Source organism: Eumetopias jubatus, unplaced genomic scaffold (assembly GCF_037043125.1).
Source record: "Eumetopias jubatus isolate StellerSeaLion01/CBP00866 unplaced genomic scaffold, mEumJub1_p1.0 scaffold_12, whole genome shotgun sequence".
In the NCBI taxonomy this organism is placed as follows: domain Eukaryota; kingdom Metazoa; phylum Chordata; class Mammalia; order Carnivora; family Otariidae; genus Eumetopias; species Eumetopias jubatus.
In genome coordinates, this window is record NW_028274818.1 from 61,283,230 (window position 1) to 61,305,711 (window position 22,482).

Here is a 22,482-nt window from a genome sequence, read left to right on the forward strand (position 1 = left end):
CTATTCTGTATTTGCAGATAACTAGTAAATATTTTTGCATCCATTATTAGGTTATCAAGAAAATCGGACACTATCTTAAGATGAACATAACAGTACCAGAAGATTACATCAAAGGATTTATTCGAGCCAACAATACCTTCCTTTATCAGCTAGTTTTTGATCCCATCAAAAGGAAACTCATCCCTCTGAATGCTTACGAAGATGACATTGATCCTGAAACACTAAGCTACGCTGGGCAGTATCCTTTCTGAACCAGAATAGTAGAATTTTGCACTTCTTCCATATTTTTATGGTGAAATTTTTAGTGAGACATTCAGTAAAAAGCCTGCAAATTGTTTTTTCTTTCTTTTTTATAGTGAAACCTATGTCTTGTTCATTTTAATTATCATGCTGGTGAAAATTCAGAGCATCTTTTTGGTTTATAAACCTGCGGCTCATCCATCATAACGTGCTAATTACTTAGGTTGCCTTGACAGAAACCCGTACTGAGTCGGTCATTTAAGGTACACAAACCAAAGGTGGTACTTCTTGGCCGGCAAGCTCCACTTCCTAGGAGGGGCATTGTGGATGTGTGACCCCACCCGTTGAGGATGCCCTGCACGGAGACCCTGGCTGCATGCACGCAGGCTGATTCAGAGCCCAGTCATGTAGCCGGTGGTCAGGACTCCCTCTCCGTCTCCCTGGGAAAGAAGTCATGACTTGGGGCTTTGCTTCCAAAAACAGCCAGCCCCTACAGTGACAGATAGAACCTAGCAAATGACCCCTGTGGTTGTCGTCTCCTACGGTGACAGAAAGAACCTAGCAAATGACCCCTGTTGTTGTCGTCTCCTACGGTGACAGATAGAACCTAGCAAATGACCCCTGTGGTTGTCGCCTCCTACGGTGACAGATAGAACCTAGCAAATGACCCCAGTGGTTGTCGTCTCCTACGGTGACAGATAGAACCTAGCAAATGACCCCTGTGGTTGTCGTCTCCTACGGTGACAGAACGTAGCAAATGACCCCTGTGGTTGTCGTCTCCTACGGTGACAGATAGAACCTAGCAAATGACCCCTGTGGTTGTCGCCTCCTACGGTGACAGATAGAACCTAGCAAATGACCCCTGTGGTTGTCGCCTCCTACGGTGACAGATAGAACCTAGCAAATGACCCCTGTGGTTGTCGTCTCCTACGGTGACAGAACGTAGCAAATGACCCCTGTGGTTGTCGTCTCCTACGGTGACAGATAGAACCTAGCAAATGACCCCTGTGGTTGTCGCCTCCTACGGTGACAGATAGAACCTAGCAAATGACCCCTGTGGTTGTCGTCTCCTACGGTGACAGAACGTAGCAAATGACCCCTGTGGTTGTCGTCTCCTACGGTGACAGAACGTAGCAAATGACCCCTGTGGTTGTCTCCTACGGTGACAGGTAGAACCTAGCAAATGACCCCTGTGGTTGTCGCCTCCTACGGTGACAGAAAGAACCTAGCAAATGACCCCTGTGGTTATCGTCTCCTACGGTGACAGATAGAACCTAGCAAATGACCCCTGTGGTTGTCGCCTCCTACGGTGACAGATAGAACCTAGCAAATGACCCCTGTGGTTGTCGCCTCCTACGGTGACAGATAGAACCTAGCAAATGACCCCTGTGGTTGTCGTCTCCTACGGTGACAGATAGAACCTAGCAAATGACCCCTGTGGTTGTCGCCTCCTACGGTGACAGATAGAACCTAGCAAATGACCCCTGTGGTTGTCTCCTACGGTGACAGAACGTAGCAAATGACCCCTGTGGTTGTCGTCTCCTACGGTGACAGATAGAACCTAACAAATGACCCCTGTGGTTGTCGCCTCCTACGGTGACAGATAGAACCTAGCAAATGACCCCTGTGGTTGTCGTCTCCTACGGTGACAGATAGAACCTAGCAAATGACCCCTGTGGTTGTCGTCTCCTACGGTGACAGATAGAACCTAGCAAATGACCCCTGTGGTTGTCGCCTCCTATGGTGACAGATAGAACCTAGCAAATGACCCCTGTGGTTGTCTCCTACGGTGACAGAACGTAGCAAATGACCCCTGTGGTTGTCGTCTCCTACGGTGACAGATAGAACCTAACAAATGACCCCTGTGGTTGTCGCCTCCTACGGTGACAGATAGAACCTAGCAAATGACCCCTGTGGTTGTCGTCTCCTACGGTGACAGATAGAACCTAGCAAATGACCCCTGTGGTTGTCGCCTCCTATGGTGACAGATAGAACCTAGCAAATGACCCCTGTGGTTGTTGCCTCCTACGGTGACAGATAGAACCTAGCAAATGACCCCTGTGGTTGTCGTCTCCTACGGTGACAGATAGAACCTAGCAAATGACCCCTGTGGTTGTCGCCTCCTACGGTGACAGATAGAACCTAGCAAATGACCCCTGTGGTTGTCGTCTCCTACGGTGACAGATAGAACCTAGCAAATGACCCCTGTGGTTGTCGTCTCCTACGGTGACAGAACGTAGCAAATGACCCCTGTGGTTGTCGTCTCCTACGGTGACAGATAGAACCTAGCAAATGACCCCTGTGGTTGTCGTCTCCTACGGTGACAGATAGAACCTAGCAAATGACCCCTGTGGTTGTCGTCTCCTACGGTGACAGATAGAACCTAGCAAATGACCCCTGTGATTGTCGCCTCCTACGGTGACAGATAGAACCTAGCAAATGACCCCTGTAGTTGTCGTCTCCTACGGTGACAGAACGTAGCAAATGACCCCTGTGGTTGTCGTCTCCTACGGTGACAGAACGTAGCAAATGACCCCTGTGGTTGTCGTCTCCTACGGTGACAGGTAGAACCTAGCAAATGACCCCTGTGGTTGTCGCCTCCTACGGTGACAGAAAGAACCTAGCAAATGACCCCTGTGGTTATCGTCTCCTACGGTGACAGATAGAACCTAGCAAATGACCCCTGTGGTTGTCGCCTCCTACGGTGACAGATAGAACCTAGCAAATGACCCCTGTGGTTGTCGCCTCCTACGGTGACAGATAGAACCTAGCAAATGACCCCTGTGGTTGTCGTCTCCTACGGTGACAGATAGAACCTAGCAAATGACCCCTGTGGTTGTCGCCTCCTACGGTGACAGATAGAACCTAGCAAATGACCCCTGTGGTTGTCTCCTACGGTGACAGAACGTAGCAAATGACCCCTGTGGTTGTCGTCTCCTACGGTGACAGATAGAACCTAACAAATGACCCCTGTGGTTGTCGCCTCCTACGGTGACAGATAGAACCTAGCAAATGACCCCTGTGGTTGTCGTCTCCTACGGTGACAGATAGAACCTAGCAAATGACCCCTGTGGTTGTCGCCTCCTACGGTGACAGATAGAACCTAGCAAATGACCCCTGTGGTTGTCGCCTCCTACGGTGACAGATAGAACCTAGCAAATGACCCCTGTGGTTGTCGCCTCCTACGGTGACAGATAGAACCTAGCAAATGACCCCTGTGGTTGTCGTCTCCTACGGTGACAGAACGTAGCAAATGACCCCTGTGGTTGTCGCCTCCTACGGTGACAGTTAGAACCTAGCAAATGACCCCTGTGGTTGTCGCCTCCTACGGTGACAGATAGAACCTAGCAAATGACCCCTGTGGTTGTCGTCTCCTACGGTGACAGAACGTAGCAAATGACCCCTGTGGTTGTCGTCTCCTACGGTGACAGATAGAACCTAGCAAATGACCCCTGTGGTTGTCGCCTCCTACGGTGACAGATAGAACCTAGCAAATGACCCCTGTGGTTGTCGTCTCCTACGGTGACAGAACGTAGCAAATGACCCCTGTGGTTGTCGTCTACTACGGTGACAGATAGAACCTAGCAAATGACCCCTGTGGTTGTCGCCTCCTACGGTGACAGATAGAACCTAGCAAATGACCCCTGTGGTTGTCGTCTCCTACGGTGACAGATAGAACCTAGCAAATGACCCCTGTGGTTGTCGCCTCCTACGGTGACAGATAGAACCTAGCAAATGACCCCTGTGGTTGTCGTCTCCTACGGTGACAGAACGTAGCAAATGACCCCTGTGGTTGTCTCCTACGGTGACAGAACGTAGCAAATGACCCCTGTGGTTGTCGTCTCCTACAGTGACAGAACGTAGCAAATGACCCCTGTGGTTGTCGTCTCCTACGGTGACAGATAGAACCTAGCAAATGACCCCTGTGGTTGTCGCCTCCTACGGTGACAGATAGAACCTAGCAAATGACCCCTGTGGTTGTCGTCTCCTACGGTGACAGATAGAACCTAGCAAATGACCCCTGTGATTGTCGCCTCCTACGGTGACAGATAGAACCTAGCAAATGACCCCTGTGGTTGTCGTCTCCTACGGTGACAGAACGTAGCAAATGACCCCTGTGGTTGTCGTCTCCTACGGTGACAGGTAGAACCTAGCAAATGACCCCTGTGGTTATCATCTCCTACAGTGACAAAAATAACCCAGCAAATGACCCCTGTGGTTTCAGTCATGCTGAGTGTGGAGAGTAAGGAATACACTTTTTGATCTTAATACGTTATCGTACAGTTGTTAATAAAGGCATTTTTCCTTAATCTTACCAACCAAGGTATTTTGATGATTCCATAGCTCTTCAAATAGCCCTTGGAAATAAAGATATAAACACTTTTGAACAGATTGATGACTACAATCCAGACACTGCTACGGTAACATCTTAACGACTTTTTTTTGTAATGACTTCACTTTTAGGGAGCACATTTTAATTACGTCTCAGGAACTCTGACTGAAAGATTTTTATTTATTTGAGAGCATGAGCAGGGGGAGGAGCAGAGGGAGAGGGAGAAGCAGACTTCCTTCTGAGCAGGGAGCCTGATGCGGGGCTCGATCCCAGGACCCCGAGATCATGACCTGAGCTGAAGGCAAGACACTTAACCAGCTGAGCCACCCAGGTGACCCAGGAACTGTGACTAAAGGCAAATCTTCCTTTTGTAAGCATCTTCTATGCATCTCTATATCCCAGCACTGTGCGGAGTATGGGTTTAAAACAATTCGATGATAGAGAAATTATCTTAGAACAGATATATTGTTTTTTTCTTAAAAAGTGACCAAATGATACATCACCAGACCTTTAGACATGAACATTTCGTCTGAATCTACAAGCATTTGATGACTTTCTTCTCGTCCCACCCCATTCGCCTCTGACATTTGGCATAGTTGAAAGTTCAAACCTAGAAATGCTACCATTGGAAGTAAATGCTGTTTTCTCGCTCACTCACATGCACTGCACAAATATTAATGGAACACCCCTGAGCTGTGTCCCTGAGCCCTTTCCTATTCACTTTTCCCCAGTTGTGTATATCCCTTCTGACACTCCCCCACCATTCTCTCCTTTCCCAGACTGTTCTCTTTTCTGTTCAAATTTATTCCTTAAGTAAGTTTATCTTATTTATGCAGAAAACTCCCACATCTTTAACCTCATCTCTAGTCTAACAACAGCTGCATAATTCTAAATGTTTCTTGGATCTCTACATAAATGATTTCCTATAACCTTAAATCTATCCACAGTCAAAAGAATTCCTTAACAGCTTTCCTTAATGACATTTCTCCTGTTTAGCATTTACTAATGCCTAAGTTATGTCTCCGTAGTTTACTTTGTGATTCTTCCCAGCAGAATATAATTTTCATAAAGGCAGGGCTTTATGAACTTCACTGCTGTGTTATATTTACCACGTTTACTTGTTGAAAGAATGACTATTAGTTAGTTACATGATCTCTTTCATTCTCAGACTAAAAGACTTGGAAATAAACTTGGGCTTCTCCTTCACTGCTAATTCTTTTGCTTCTTTTAGTTCTTCTGAATGATAGGTTCTTCTTTCTCATAGCTTCCAGTCTAATTCGGGTCTTTCTACCTTTGCTCACTAATTCAGTTCTTGACTGAGCATTTATTAAGTACTAAAACAAGCATAGGTTAGCTAGTGTTCTGGAATGTAAAGAAAAAATAAAATTCGTCCTCGGGTGCTCATTGCCTAGGGAAGGGAGATGCGGTTGTGTATATAGAAATGTAGAAATTTCTGTAATAGAGATGTATTCTAGTCTCCATGAAAAAGGGGGGGGCATGTACCTAACTCCACCTAAGGGAAGAATGCTTCATAATAATAATAGCAAATACTGGTATTTACTACATCCTAAATGCTATTTTTTTTTTTTTTGAAGATTTTATTTATTTGAGAGAGAACATGAGGGGAAGGGGCAGAGGGACAAGCAGACTCCCCACTGAGTAGGGAGCCTGACACGGGGCTCAGTCCCAGGACCTGAGATCATGACCTGGGTCCAAGTCAGACATTCAACTGACTGAGTCATCCAGGCACCTCCATTCTAAATGCTATTCTAAGCACCTTACACATAGTAACTCATTTACTCTTCAACAAGCCTGTGAGGTCAATACTGTTATTCCCATTTTACAGATGAGGAAATGAGAGGGAGGTTAAGTAACTTGCCCAGAACACACTTAATAAAAAGGGGAGCTCTGATCCCAGGTCAAGCTCTCTCTGTCTCCTTTAGAGAAACTGAGGTGTCCTGGGTTTGCAAAGATCAGTGGGGAGTTTAAAGATGAGATAGAGGAGTGATGCCAGGCTGAAGCAAACAACGTGTGTGGAGTAATGAGTAGTTAATTATGGCTGGCCCAAGACTGTCCTCGTGTTCACTATGTGAAGGAAGCAGAGCTCCTTGAGAAAGAAGACGAGGTGAGCCTGGAGAAGCTGGCCGGTGAGAAACCAGGACCGGTTGAGCGTTGAAATCATCACTGTCAGCTGAAACAAACCAAGCTGCTAAGAGAACACAAATCCCTAACGATACTCGGAAAGAACCTTATGTGCATCAATTCAAATCACGTAGACCTTACACTCAGGTTTCTCTTTCCCCTTTTTTCTCTTTTTAGAACTTTTCTGAATTAGATGTTAGATTTCCTAGTCTTCGACTTTTTCTGTCTTAATCATGTCTTTGTCTTGTGTTTTCTCTGGGAAATGTTTGTCTTCTGACTTTGTACTATCCAGTATAGTAGCCAGTAGCTACATATGGCTATTTAAATTAATTCACATTGAATAATATTTAAATTTCAGTTCTTCAGTTGCATTGGCCACCTTGCAAGTACTTAGTGGCTAGTGGCTATCCATATTGGACTGTACAGAACATTTCTGTCATTGCTGAAAATTCTGTTGAATTTTTTTCTACAGTCATTTTCTTTTCTAAGGGTGCTTTCTTTAATTGTACTTTTTTAAAGATTCTGTGTCAGGGGTGCCTGGGTGGCTCAGTCAGTTAAGTGTCTGCCTTTGGCTCAGGTCATGATCCCGGGGTCCTGGGATCGAGCCCTGTGTCGGGCTCCCCATTCAGCAGGGGGTCTGCTTCTCTCTCTCCCCCTCTGCCACTCCCCCTGCTTGTGCTCCCTCTCTGTCAAATAAATAAAATCTTTAAAAAAAAAAAAAGATTCTTTGTCATGGATCTCTCTGAGAATATCAGTTATAATTTCTTGCACGTTTTCTCCCAATTTCTGCATTCTGTGTTTGCTCTGAATTGTTTTTTTTTTTTTTTTCTATTTGTTTTGGCCTTTTCCATGGTGGAGACTTTCTTCAAACATCTGAAGCTTCTTGTCTATTTGTTCTTATTTGAGAGAGGCACCGTGCAGCTGGAGAAGATTTGTGAACAACTGGGGCTTATAATCTTGGGCTTTACTCTTGGGTGATCTGGTTGCTAACAAGCTGGCTTGATTTTGTTTTCTCTGCATGGTTCCATTTTTCCAGAAAGGGATCCTCCAGTTTTGACTTAGCACATGTATACGTGGCAGTTTGCATTTTGAGAGCAGGTTAGGGAAAGCGAGTTGGGGTGGGCCTTTCATTTGACCTCTGTCTTCAGGCAAATGGATTTCCCCATCTTCTGAACTGCCTACTCCTGGGTTTCAACTGAACAGTTGCTCTGGTTCTGAAGGCAGGTAGGTGTGAGTTGACTGTATGGTCGGATGGAAGATGAGGGCCCAGGGATCAAATAGCCTCAACTTAGCCCTTCCCCATGTGGGGCACGCATGGTACCTGGTGCCTTAAATCCCTGAGCTCTTCTCACGTTTGTGTAGGAGAAATTGACTTCCCTTTGGGATTCTTTTCTGCAGACACTTGGGCTTGGTCTAAGTTCTTAAAATTTCTCTATCTGTACTCTGTCTTCACTATGGTTTGAGCCATACAGATATCTCCTAATTTTACTGCAGATGGAATTTGATTATTGTTTTTGGGAGATAGTAATCGAAGGGGACTAAAAAGTGTTTACTCTGCAATCTTCTTTACACATTTGAATTATTGCTATTATTATAATTTCGTCAGGAATGGTTCTTAAGTTATTCCTTTGTCTCAGAAACTAAAATAGTTGGTTGTGTTGAATGTGTCCAGACATTAACGAGAATGTTATGGTTCACTAAGATGGCCATCCTTTTACAGAGAAATTTCTGTAGGAACCATTAATTGTACCAAACTAATTCTTTTTGTTTATCTAAAATTTAGTCTTCCCAGGCTGGTTTTCTCTTTGCCTGTTTCTCTTTTTTCAGTAAAGCCATCAATGGGATCTAATGCCATGAGCTATTATGCTTAAGCTGTTTTTTATAACCATTCACTCAATTATTCCAAATAACCGTCTTTGTTAATTCTCAAGGTGTATCCTGAATAATGTCACCTTGTTTTATTTATTTTTATCCTTTAAGTGAGAGGCTTCGATTAGATTCCAAGTTTAGGTGGGATTTTTGTCGAGTGGAATTCATGCCCTAAGTACCAACATTGTTTATGTCTTTGTTAATTTTTATCTTTACCTCTCTGCTCTATTAGAATATCATTGATATCCTCTTAATAGAGCATTATCATCCAAAATATGTTGTAATTGTGAATAAGTTATATTAGCATTAAGAATGACTGCTTTACCAACACTTACTGGCAATAACTCTTTTATGCAAGATTCAGTGTAGACCCAAGTAGCTTTCTGTCTATACTGTCCACTAAAGATGGCACTAAGTATGGGTCAAATAGAAACTAGAGTTTTAAATTAGATCGTTTTGGGGGTGTAAGTGGCTCAGTGGGTTAAGCGTCTGCCTTTGGCTCAGGTCATGATCTTAGGGTCCCGGGATCAAGCCCCGCATCAGGCTCTCTGCTCAGCGGTGAGCGAGTCTGCTTCTCCCTCTCCCTCTCCCTCTCCCTCTCCCTCAAATAAATAATCTTTTAAAAAAAGAAAAAGAAATTAGATCGTTTTGGTTTAAATTCAACCAGGTTTTAGAGATGGGATGGTTGCTTACTTTAAATATACAGTTTTATGGTCTTGACTCTCAGGTGCTTTGTAACTAGGGTAAGTGACTATTTAGAGGCTTATTGCCAGATCATTATTAAACTAATTGGTATTGTGTTTTGAAATAATACTCAAATTTTAAAAGTACTTGTTCTGGCCACATTTCTTCAAGTATATTTTAATTTCTTGCACTGTTCATCTTAAGGAGATTCACTTTTTATTTCTTAGAAATGAGCTTACAAGTCACTTGACTTTCATTAGAAGAGAAACAGACCCAGGAGTACAAGACACATTTAATGGAAAAGTGTAGTACCATCAAAGTAGAAAATGTTATTAAAGAACAGATATTTCATCAGAAATTGCTCAAAAGAGTAAATTATTTGCTTATGGTTTATATTGATAGAGAGGGAAATATTTGGCTGTTTTCCTTCTTCAAGTCATCCTTTTCGATTTTACTATTTTAGCCTGCCCAATCAAGAAGTCAGAGTTGGAATGACAAAACATGTCAGAAGTCATCTAATGTTAATAGCATTTGGCATAGGAATTATTGCCCTAGACTTGAGCTGGATGTTGTTTCAAATGCTACAAGATTGAAGGAAAATCCAAGTACTGTGGGCATTGAACAAGTGATCAGTATTAAAGGGTTAAATCTTCCAAGGAAGTCATCCATTGTGAAAAGACCAAGAAATGGTATGTATTTTTGCCTGCAGTATATATTATGAAATATTAGTGAGTGTTGATCACATTTAAGAAATCTTTGCCAAACCCAAGGTCACTAAAATTTTCTGCTTTTTTTTTTTTCTAGAACTTTAGTAGTTTTAGCTCTTAGATTTAGGCCTTTGATCCATTTTGGATTAATTTTTTCATATGGTGTGAGGTAAGGATCAAACTTCACCTTTTTTATATATGGCAGTCCACTTGCTCCACCATTTGTTAAAAGATTGTCCTCTCCCCATTGAATTGCCTTGGCACATTTGGTGACAATCAGTTGACCTTGACCATATATGTGTGAGTCTGCTTTGGACTCTATCTTTCTGTATCATGGGTCTCTTTCGCTATCTTTATGCCAGAACATTATCTTAATTATTGTAGGTTTCTGTAAATCTTGGAATTAAGTAATATAAGTCTAAGTCTATTCTAAGTTTGTTCTTTTTTTGCAAAGCTGTTTTGGCTACTCTGTTTTTCACAATTCCATACAGATTTTAGAATCAACTTGTCAATTTAAAAAAAAATAAAGCCTGCTGAGATGGTGATTGGAATTTAGTTGACTCCATAGATCAGTTTGGGGAGAATTGACTTCTTACCAAGATTGGGTTTTCTGATGTATTTATTTAAGTCTTCTTTCATTTAGTGTCCAGCAGTGCTGTGTGGTTTTTAGTGTCTTGCACACATGTATTGTCAAATTTATCTCTGTTTCAGATTTTTGATGCTACTACAAATGATATTTTAAATTTTGATTTCTAATTGTTTATTGCTAGAAATCCAGTTGACTCTTGAACCAACAAGGGTTTGAACTGCACAGGTCCTCTTATATGTGGAATTTTTTTCATAAATACAGTGCAGTAAATGTATTTTCTCTTTATGATTTTCTTAATATTTTCTTTTCTCTAGATCACTTTATTACAAGAATACAGTGTATGACACATATAGCATACAAAGTATGTGTTAATTGGCTGTCTCTGTTGTAAGTCTTTTGGTCAGCAGTCGGCCATTAGTAGTTAAGTTTTCAGAGAGTCAGTAGTTAGATACAGATTTCTGACTCTGGAGGGGGTCAGCCCTTAACTCCTGTTGTTCAAGGGTCAACTGTAGGATTGAGTTTTGTATTTCAGTGTCCTGTTTGTACCACAAATCCGCATATTAGTTCATAGTGTCTCTTTCATAGACTCCACAGGATTCTGCAGAGACAGTCAAGTCACCTGCAGATAAAGACAGTTGTGCTTCTCCTTGTCCAATCTGGATGCTGTTTATTTGTTTGTTTTTTATTCATTTTTTTCCCTTCCTCCTTTTATGTCTTTTTCTTGTCTTCTGGAACCTCCAGTATAATGTTGAACAGAAGTGCTGAGAGTGGAATACTAAGTATTAGGGAGAGCTGTTTTATTTTTATCATAGAAGATGTGTAGAAGTAGAAAGACTAATTGTAATCTGGTCCTTCTCTCTCTCCTTTCCTTCAGACATGAATGAATGAAAGTCTAACAACAAACAAAACAAGCCCTTTGCAAACCTTTTAGCTCATGCTTTTGCTTTTCAAATTTAGGTATAGATTATTCATGTTTTGTCAAAAGGTATTCCTTATGAGCATAAATCTTTCCCTGATAATATCTCTGGACCTTTGTTTCCTCTTCTGAAATGGGAACTACTGCCTATTCACAAATGTTTGTGTATGTTATGTACTGTAACGTATAAAAGCCCCTTGTCCATGGCAAGTACACTGCATGTTCGTTCCTTCCCTTCTGTTCCCATGAGGATAAGCTGTTCATTTTATGTAGAGAACTCATTATCTCTAAGTTCTTTATGTCACAGTCTGCTTTGTTATAACTGCCACCTGTCAATGGATTTTGTGCCCTGGACTCACACAAACATAAAATAAAACAGTAAAATTTTTTCCCTCTTTTAGCTGACAGGCCTTTCATGTGTTTAGAGACAACCATTGTGACTCTCCTAAATTTCTTTTCCAAGCTAAAAGTTGCTTACCTACCCAGTTTGTGCTTTGGATACAATGCAGGTTTTAATAATTGTGTGACTGTTATGGTGAGTGGTTGTTGAAGTGCAGTCTTCTTACCACAGAGCACAATAAATGTTTAGAATTGTGTCAGTATTTTCAGCCTTCACCCAGAGACTATGCTTGTATTATTGCAAACTAAGATAGATTTTGTTAACATTCCTGTCATTTTACTGGCACTTACTGAGTTTATAATCAAAATCCACTAGTTGTTGTTAAGGCAGATATAGTTATACTTTTAAACTTAAATCTGGATTAAATTATCTCTGCTGATGCAATCAATTCGTTAAAATCGATTTTTCTGCCTTTCCTGAAAAATCTTTGTGTTATCTACTAACAGATGGGTATTATCTGTGTCACCTGGAAATGAGAGAAGTATGGCTCCCAGTGTCTCAAAGTTTTGAATAAAATGTGTTTGCTTACGTAATGTTTAACGTACTGACGTCGAGAGCACTTACACTAGATTCCAGACCGTTCGGACTACTAGTCACCTGCGGTCTTTCTGGGCACTTCAATTTGCTGTAATTCCACATAACTCATATCCAGTTATTTTGCTCTGCCTTGTCCACTAGGATAATATGAGAGACACTGAAGTGTCCTGCTTAGCATCTAAACCCATGGAATTCCCCCCAAAAGCTAGTCGAATAGCCTTATCACAGTAGGAAAATGCGGTTAGCTTGGCATGGCTGCTGCTTGGAGAAACCTTGCTGAGGATCCTACAATGTTTGTGTTTACTTCTTCCCTCTTCCCTCTTCCCTAAGGGCTCACAAGTCTCTGCTTATAAACAAATTAAGGCTTTTATAAACAAAGTCAAATTTACAGATCTGTAGCTTCTTAAAAATCTGTGTATTTGGGCACCTGGGTGGCTCAGTTGGTTAAGTGACTGCCTTCGGCTCAGATCATGATCCTGGAGTCCCAGGATCGAGTCCCACTTGGGGCTCCCTGCTCAGCAGGGAGTCTGCTTCTCCCTCTGACCCTCCCCCCTCTCATGCTGTCTGTCTCTCTATCTCATTCTCTCTCAAATAAATAAAATCTTTTAAAATAAAAATCTGTGTATTTTTAAATTTGAGGTATCCTCTTCTGGTCTCTAGTATTTGGTACCCCCAACCATTTTACTGATCTCCTAGGGTAGTGAGCACTCTCTGTTCAGGCTGAGAATTAGTTGTAGTTGGACTGATTTCAAGCACCTGCCCACTATCTCTATGTTGTTGTCTATGTCGGGCATCAACTGACTGTATTGTTTAATCTTATGATTTATTCTGCCATAGAATACATTGGTCACACAGGTTTCTCAGGCCCCATGGCTAGGTAATGAGGATCAGAACTAGAGCACAGGTTACTTCACTACGTGACAATCCCATATACTTCAAAGGTGGTAATGTATCAGTGGTGGTTATAAGTGGCTGCTGGTTTTATTGGAACATTTTAAAAATCAAATAGGAAATCGTACATTGACGTGTAAATTGCCTTAATTTTTTTTATTCAAAATCAAGCCTTTAGTATCAGAAGTAAATAGCCTTACAGAATTGATTGTATCCTGAAATTTTGGTTTCGGTAATTTCACTTTAAATCATACAAATAATTGACATTACAACTTAACTAATTTGTGAAATTGTAAAACACAGCTAAGGGAATTTTATTTCTTTTGAGTCATTCTTGTATCTCCTTTTGTGATGCATCATTAAAGAAATAAGACTTCCTCCTTAGGACAGCGAGATGTGGACTGTAACAGTAAGGGTGAGTCTCCACACGGAACAAAGATTTACAGACCATTTTGTTTTTATTTAGAAGAGCTGTCAGAAGACGACCTGTTGAGTCAGTATTCCCTTGCATTTACAAAGAAGACCAAGAGAAATGACTGTGAAGGTCCTAAATCCTTGAACTCCTCTGAAATGCTCATGCCTGACGTGGCGGGTGGAAGTACTGTTAGAAAAAATGGGAGCACAACACTTACGAGGAGAAATAAATTTGCAACGTTTTTACAGAGGAAAAATGAAGACAGCGGTGCAGTTGTGGTACCAGGGACCAGAAGCAGGTACAGTTCATCTACACAATGTTGTGTGTCTGTTGTATCACCTACTCCATTGGTCCTTAGTCCAGTTGTCCTACGTAAACACTGAATCCGGGTTGTCAGTGTGGAGCCCGGCTTCGTCCATGTACTGTTTGTGTTATGTGTCATCTGAGTCCCAACGTAAATGCACATCCGTTCTCTTGAACATCTCTTCATACTAAAGCAAAATAAGAATTGTAGACTTATATTTTGCATTAGAAAAATTGTGTTGTTTTGGAGGGTCCCTTGCTTATTTCTACTGTTTTTTTTTTTAAGAACTACAATTTTGCAGAGTAGGGTTTTTTTGTTGTTGTTGTTTTTAAGATTGACTTATTTGAGAGAGAGAGAGAACATGAGCAGGGAGGAGGACAGAGAGAGAATCCCAAGCAGACTCCCTGCTGAGTACGGAGCCTGAGATTATGACCTGAGCATCAAGAGTCAGATGCTCAGTCAACTGAGCCACCCAGGCACCCCAACAGAGTAATTTTAGAAATATATTTAAATACAGAGTTCTAATATTAATTGAGAACCTAATACTATAGTAGACATTGGGTTACAAAAATGAGAGACATAGTATTTGTTGAGAAGCTTGTAGTGTAGTTACAAAAATAGATCCATAAAGAAAATCTGTACAGTGTGGCAGGTATAACAAAAGTATGCCTACGGTGTTCTGGGGGCATTAAAGGGACATCTGCTGAGTGGGTGGTTGGAAAGAGTCAGAGAGAAGGGACAGGTATCAGGTACCATTACAAAGGATGGAGCCTCTACCTTCCCTGTGGGCAGAGATGGAGCATGGGGGCAGCTACTTGCTGTCAGCCGCTCCTGCTACTACTCCTGCCAAAATGTAAGTCTGCAAAAGAACACTGACGGAGCAGAAATAGACAGGAGGCCAGTTCATGGAAGGTTTGTAAGCCAGGCTAAGGAACTTCTCTAGACTTTAGAGGTGATAGGAGCTATTTGGTGGATTTTAATCAGGGAAGGGGTATGATTTGATTCCTGCTTTTGATAGACTGTTCCAAGTGTGCTGTGAAGGATGGATTCTAGAAGGCCAAAAGTGGAACAGAAAGATGGGTTAGGCTGTTCTATAGTCCCTGTGAGTGATGATGAGGTTTTGGAGTCAGTATAATGTAGGGGTCAGGAACTGAGAGCCTGGGATTGGACCACCTGGATTTGAGTCCTGTTCTGTTCGCTCATGAGATGTTTGACTCAGGCAGATTAAATTCTGGGTGCTTCTGTTTCCTCTTTAATGGGGCCAACAGTTATGACAAGCTCAGGGCCATTGTGAGGATCACATTATGACTGTACACAAAGGTGCCTAAAGCGGTACCTGATGGATGGTAAATACACGGTGACTAGCTCTTACTTTATGGTCTGGATGGTGGTACCACACCGAGCGACAGGAAGTTAGAGTGTCAGAAGTTACCTAGGCATGACCTAGTAGCCCAAAGAGAACACCAATCAGCCCCCACATTCCTCTGGAAGACTTAGAACAGATGTGTTCTTCAAGTTTAATCCACCAGGCCGTGGCCAGTCTGTCTAACCATGACGGTGGGAGACGGGCATGAAGGAACCAACCGCTGGTCATCCCTGAACCTTGCCGTAGGCGGCGTTCCAGACCCTTCTCCCATCGGGCCTTCCTAAGGAAAACAATCACATCCCGATTAAATGACCATTCTGATTCTGCCTGTACTAGTCCCTCTCATGGAAGGTGCTTGTTACTAGTGGAATGATGAACAAGGAGGCTGCAGACAATGGAGAAGACATGATACATGCCAGTTACTACATTCTAGAAAGTTGACTTTCCTCTCTTGTAGAAATCCTTGGAACTTGTGTTTCATTTTTCCACGTGGATGAGAATAAAATTTCCCTTTTCTGTCCCTCGATGTCCAGCTCTTCTCTGAGGACAGCTGATGAGGGCCATGTTTGCTGATGTCCACAGCACTGGCCTGGTCACCACCCAAGTTTAATGAGATACCCGTTCAAAGTTGCACATCTCCACTCTAGTTTAGGCAGATGTGTCACTGATAAATTGTTAAGGGATCCTTGGAGAAATGCATTTTTTTTCCTCCATCAGTTTCCTGTGAAATAATAATTGTAAGTCCTTGATGTAGGATTTTCTGACCTGGGTGGTATAGCAACATCCAATAACTAGATATGATTAAATTAGTTTTCTTAGCTAATTTTTGAAGTTGTTTAATATACTCTCTATTCCTCACAGCAAAATTATGAGATAGTCAGGGTCGCTGTTTTTTTCTCTATTTTGGGTTAAGACACTGAAGTTCTGAGAGGTTAAACAACTTTCCCCGGGTGGTGTAGTTAGTACCATCGACACAGAGGTTCCTAGTCCTCATCAGTGCGGTGGGTTGAAAGGAGCAAACAGTCTCATTGGCCTGGATATGAATTCTCACTGTGTCATTGAATTAGTTGAGGGATCTTTCACACACCACTGAATTACCCTGAAACTATTTCTTCATAAAATATGGATGATCAGCTACTGGAAGCTGTTCTGGAGACGAGCAGAAGTAGATCAAGCATCTGACACAGTGCCCAGTCACTAATGTATATGCAAGAATTTATTATCACCCCCCCATAATGTGATTTATATTTAATGTAATATCACCTGCTACATTAATGTAATGCAACACAAGCTATTAAATATGCCAAAGGTTGTCTCCATCCCATCTGCTTTTTTGGAAGTCTGCTTTAACTCTTCTTTATTACATAGATACTTATCCTAGAAACATTCCAGTTTATCTTTTGAGACCTAGAAATAGAAATTATCAATTAAGCAACACTGTAGGCTAATTGGGAAGAAGTAGCCCTGATCTGGGAGGGTGTTCTGGGTTTTAATTCTGCTTTCTAGCTGATTAATTTTATAACCTTGGGCACTGTCACTATTAACTTCTCTTACCCGTGAAATCCTACCTGGAAGACTATTTGGATATCATAGGGGTTCTTATTTACTTAAAAATGAATGATGTGATCAGACCTGGGAGCTCCTGTTTTGTGCTTAGTGAATAGCCTAGTAAGACCTGTCCTTCCATGGACTGCTTCCTTCCTGCCCTGTATCCACACCTCAGCCGGGGATTTGATAAAGGACAGAGGGGATTTTTACCCTCCAGCATGTAGTAAATATTCTGTTTATCATTTTGGATTTGAACTAATGCTTATTAAGGAGGTAAATTCTCTTTAGGTTTCATATTTATCTGGTCATATACCCTGGGAATTTCCTTTTTTTTTTTTTTCCTAAAGATTTTATTTATTTGTCAGAAAGAGAGAGCTCAAGCAGGGGGAGTGGCAGGCAGAGGGAGAAGCAGGCTCCCTTCTGAGCAAGGAGCCCAATGCGGGACTCAAACTCAGGACCCAGGGATCATGACCTGAGCTGAAGGCAGACACTTAACCGACTGAACCACCCAGGTGTCCCTGACAATTTCCTTTTTAACCTCAAAATTCTCTGAGTACATCTTCTTTGTAATGATACCGATCTTTCTTTTGTATTGGAGTGTTTATAAGTGACTTTTTAAAGATGCCACACTAAGTAATACCTCTTATTAATACAGAATCTTATGATAGATATGAAAGTCATAACCTCAATACTTCAAATAGTGTAAAAGTTTATAAGGTATTTATTTTAAAAGCCGGTAGAGTACGTACCTCTACAAGTTCCCAGATGATTTGCTACTAGGAAATAAGCTAAGATAAAGAGTAAGTGGCTAATTTCTTTTATTTTGCTTTTACAAAATAAGAGACAGTAGTTGTAAATTGTCCCCTCTGTTGCATATTTCCGTAACTCTTCAAATATTTGACTGTCAGCCATGTGTTAGCCACTAGTGTAGGTGCTGTGGATGGTACCTGTCCTTGGGGAGCTTCTAGTCTGTCTGGGAGTTTATTAAATAAAGGTTAGAGGGGAAAGACCTATGTGACGATTAGGTGTAGATAAAATATGCAAGTTCCAAGTAATGTATGTAGAGAGGACTGCTTTTAGGAAATCCTATCTACAAATTCACTGTATAAATAAATTTCTAAATGTGTCAATGTTGGTATAACCAAAATTTAAGCTTTCAAAATATTTTATCTTTATTTACGAAATTATGTATTCATGAGATTTTTCTGGAAGAATCTAGACCATTTTTCATTTCCTGAATCTTAACCACCTTTGTGGCAAAACTCTAGAATATTTATAGGTTCTTTCTGTTGTTTTTTTTCTGGCAGGTTTTTTTGCAGTGCTCTGGATTCTAACGACTGTGTATCAGGGGAAGCAAGCAGCCAGCCCCTAGAGGAAGGTGCTGTCACGCAGAAAGAGACCAGTCTAAGTGAGTCAGATTGCATAGATGGCCAGAAGCCGGCTGGGTCGGACGTAGCTCGTAGCTCAGATGATCTGACTTTAGGTGATGGAGCCGTGATGACTGACAGTGAGTCTCAGTCTTCTGAGACCAGCAGGTTCACCAGGACCATTTCACCACCCACTCTGGGCACACTCAGAAATTGTTTTAGTTGGTCTGGGAGTCTTGGAGACTTTTCAGGAACTCCAAGCCCTTCGCCACGCTCTTCTCCACACACAGCGTTGCAGCAGTTCCGGAGACGGACTGACCCCCCTGCGGCCCCGCCTGGCCGGAGGGAAGTGTCCCATGTGTCTCAGTTAAAGAGCGATGGGTCAGGTGATGAAGCGCCTCCCTTACAGCCAGCAGGGTGCTCTCCACAGTCTCAGGAAAGCGCAGAATTATCGCCACACAATTTGAATGCATCAAAACTTTCTCAGCCTTCTAGTAAGGATTCGGATTCAGAGGTAAGTCACATTATGAAGCCTTTGTTTTCAAATCCATGTGGAAGAGGAAATAGGATGTTAAGCAGATAATTGGGGAAATGTTGCCCACGTTTTGGAAATAATAGGCGGTCTTAATTTTTTATTCTAGAGCTTACTTGTAGAAAGTTAACATTCTATCCATCTTAAGGACTTCTCCGAATGTTCATATTTTAAACTCTTGCACATTCAATCTAACCCTGTATTTCCTAAGTCACCATGTGCTCCATCGATAGGTATCTCAAGTTGTGCGCAGTTAAGACGTAAGCAGAATGATACATTATAATAAATTTAGTATTTATTTCCTTAATATACTCTTGAATTCAGATAACATTTGAAACCTTATAAGGAAATGGCCTTATTAATTTGCTGGTGTTCATCTTAAGCTTTAGTACTTAAGAATATGTTTTCATTTATTCCTCTTATTCTTGCTACGCTTCCCCTTCTAACAAAACAAAATAGTAGTACATGTGACTTTGTTACTCTGTTTTAAGTTAATAAAAGCATCCTAACCATTTTTTTCCTTATTTATAAAATACGTTTTAGTCTGATCTAAATCAAAACTTCAAATAAGTACTGCTCATAAGCTCCAGTGATGGTTCTATTTTAAAATGGCACGGTAGCTTCCTTTACATCTGAGTCACCTCAGACTTGCCAGTATAACATACTTCATTTTATCTTCACCAACTCCAATTATGAAGTTGTAAGAACAATTATAGCCATGGTACTATTTGACAGAATTTTGATAATCCCGAACATTGAAGAGTAATAAATCAGAATAGCTTATATTTATCAAAGGAAAATACTTTATTCAGGTTCCCAAAGGAAACATGAATTGTACTGGACTCAAACTGAAGAGAAAAACTAACCTAAAATGTCAGAACAAATTGTTTTCACTTGGAGAAAGCTGAAATCAGTTGATATATTGAATCCAAAATCTGTTCCATGTGGTGTTTGAGTTTTTTGAAGAGTGGGGGCAGCCTTTGAGACTTGGGCTTTTCTTTCTCCTTTCACTTGCTTTGGCTTCATTTCATCCATACTGGTCCGGAACCCCCTGTTTCTTTTAATATAAGCCCCCATTTTAATACCATCATTTTCATTTTGTGCTTCACACTGCATTTGCTCTTGGCCCCATGCGGGTGCCGCCACAGCTGCTTTGTCTTGAACATCTTTCATAAAAACATCACCACCAGTTTATGAGAATACTCTCAGTTCTGCTGAGCTCTTTCAGGATATTCTTTTTCCTTTTTCCAGCAGGCTTTTCCTGTCTCACTTTGTAAGCTTTTAGCCATGTGTTGCTGAGAAGCCTTCCTAACTCACAGGCTGTGGATTGGGCATGCTGATGGAACTTTCCACATTTCTGAATTCTGGATAACCATTTTTTGTATCTCTCGCCACCAGATGTAGTAAACTCCTGTTAGGACAAATAAATTGTTAATTCTCAAAGAATCAGAACACTAACAGGTAACATAAAATTATATAATCTTTCTTTGATTCAGAAAATGTTTCAGAAAGCCACAATACTATTGGGCTTCATTTTTAACATTAGTTTTTACCGGATGGCTCTGTGAAGAAAATATTTCTCTAGTGGAGCCTTCCATTGGTAGTTGACTGTGAAAAGCAACAACTATAGATTCTATGTGTATTGAGTTCATTGACCCTATTTGAGGTAAATTAATCTTAGGACCTTACTCATGACCTTTAAGAAATTTAACATCTGAAACTAACATGTGTCGACTACACTTAAAAAGAAGAAAGAAAAAGAAACAAATGATTCATCCCAGAGTCACCACAACTGTTAGCTATGAGTGAGGAATATTGGAGTTTCTGTGAGTTACAAGCCAGTTAATGGAGTTTTCACTTCAGGATTATTTTTTTAAGTATATAATACTGTAAAGAATCGCAAGGTAAGTTTTTTTAAATCCTCTTGAAGAATGCAGAAATGTAAAGTCTTCTGAATCTTCATTCATTGTCCTTTTTTATGTGACTTTTGTGGGAAGCCAGATTATTCTGTCTATAGAAAAGCTCTACATGATGGGATAGCCAGAGGCGAGATCTCAAAGTCACTGTGAAAAGTAACTGCATTTGACACAGTATTACTCTACTTCAAAGTAGATCCCCCCCCTTTTTTTTCTTTAATGTTGAACACGTTACCCAATTAAAAGATGTGACTATTCTGGTTCAACTTTTTGTAGCTCGTAATTTATGAAAACTATCAGCTGGGCTTGGGTAAACCAGTAACGTTGCGGTAGGAGACTTGTCTTACTTGAGTCAGCATTTTGACAGGCTCCTGAAAGGGTTAGGAAAGCCTTCAAATTTAAACAGATCCTTTATTTTATGCAATTTCCTTTAGCTAAAGCATCTTGCTATACTTCAGTGAAACTTGGGGAAAACTGGCAAACACCATTTCCACTTCGATTCATTTTCTTTTCATACTTTTGAGTATGTTTCGTGTTTCATACTTTTCCGAGAAATTACATTTTTTATTTATACTGATTTTCTTGTTTCACTTGTTTCGTGTTTTGTTGAATATGGGTTAGTTGTCATAAAGAATCCACAGTCAAAATCTAATTTTTTTTTTAATCTGGGGGAATCTAGGAATCTGACTACAATATGAAGTCACTTGATAATCAAGGTAATCCGAAATCCAAGCTACGTTTATCTCAGTTTTTGAAAAAAGACACACTTCTAAGAAACAAGGTAAAAACAATTTTTTTTTAATTTCAGAAGCAGTGTGTGTTTATTACCAGAAACTGAGGAATATCAACAAAATTAAAAATTAAAGTGCCTATATTTTTATTTATAGGAAAAACACCTACTTTCAATCCTTTTAGGACCATGTTTATACCTGATTGTAGGTGGTGAAGTTGTGAAACCCTTATCTTCTCTTGCAGGTCTTTTTTACATGTGCTTCTATGGATTACTTCTAACAACTGAGCAATATGCCATTGTATGAGTTTAGCTAATTCCCTTACATTTGTCATTTACCCTAAACATATTTTACTGTAGTAAATAGTACTGCATTCAAGATCTCATGGATAAATATCTGCATACCATTTTTGATTGTTTCATAGGGATGAATTCCATGGGCTGGTATTACTGGTCCATATGATTTAAACCTTTGATGTATGTTGCCAAAAGACCTTCTAGAAACTGAATATCCAACAAGCCAGGTTTTTTTTTTAATCAGAATATATAAATATTTCCATGACTACATAGTGAAAGCTCACCAGTTAAAGTATATTTTATGTATTTTATTAAATGTTCTTGCCTGCTAATATGAAAATGCTCATTTCTAACTCAAAAATGCACAAGGGATATAAACAGTATAAAAGAAAAAGTAGAAATGGTTGATTAGTATATAAAAACGTGTGTAACCTCATTAGTAGTCAAATAATGCAAATTAAAATAATGAAATGTAATTTCTTACCTCTCAGATTTTCAAAAAATATTTTTAATTTTAATTACTCATTTTTATAAGTGTATAGTGAGAAAATAATCACAAATTAATTGTGTATAAATTGCTCTGCCATTTCAGGAAAGCAATTTGAACGGGTTTAAATAATTCAACCCCATAAGTACATTCTAAAACTCGAGTCTAAGGAAATAAAGAGTTTAAGTACAGGAATACTTATCCTGCATTGG

General features: G+C 40.6%; 1 protein-coding gene across 2 annotated transcripts in view; it reads left to right on the forward strand.

Annotated features, from left to right (window-relative positions):
• EXO1 (exonuclease 1) overlaps nucleotides 1–22,482 on the forward strand; it is a 39,885-nt gene that overhangs the window by 11,403 nt on the left and 6,000 nt on the right. The window contains exons 8-13 of one of the 2 annotated variants that reach the window (XM_028111467.2): nucleotides 51–238; nucleotides 4,565–4,661; nucleotides 9,732–9,957; nucleotides 13,775–14,021; nucleotides 18,249–18,822; nucleotides 21,436–21,537. In XM_028111467.2, the coding sequence (XP_027967268.1) occupies nucleotides 51–238; nucleotides 4,565–4,661; nucleotides 9,732–9,957; nucleotides 13,775–14,021; nucleotides 18,249–18,822; nucleotides 21,436–21,537 (1,434 nt within the window). The remainder of the gene's footprint in view (nucleotides 1–50; nucleotides 239–4,564; nucleotides 4,662–9,731; nucleotides 9,958–13,774; nucleotides 14,022–18,248; nucleotides 18,823–21,435; nucleotides 21,538–22,482) is intronic. The other variant, XM_028111468.2, reaches the window with a different exon arrangement.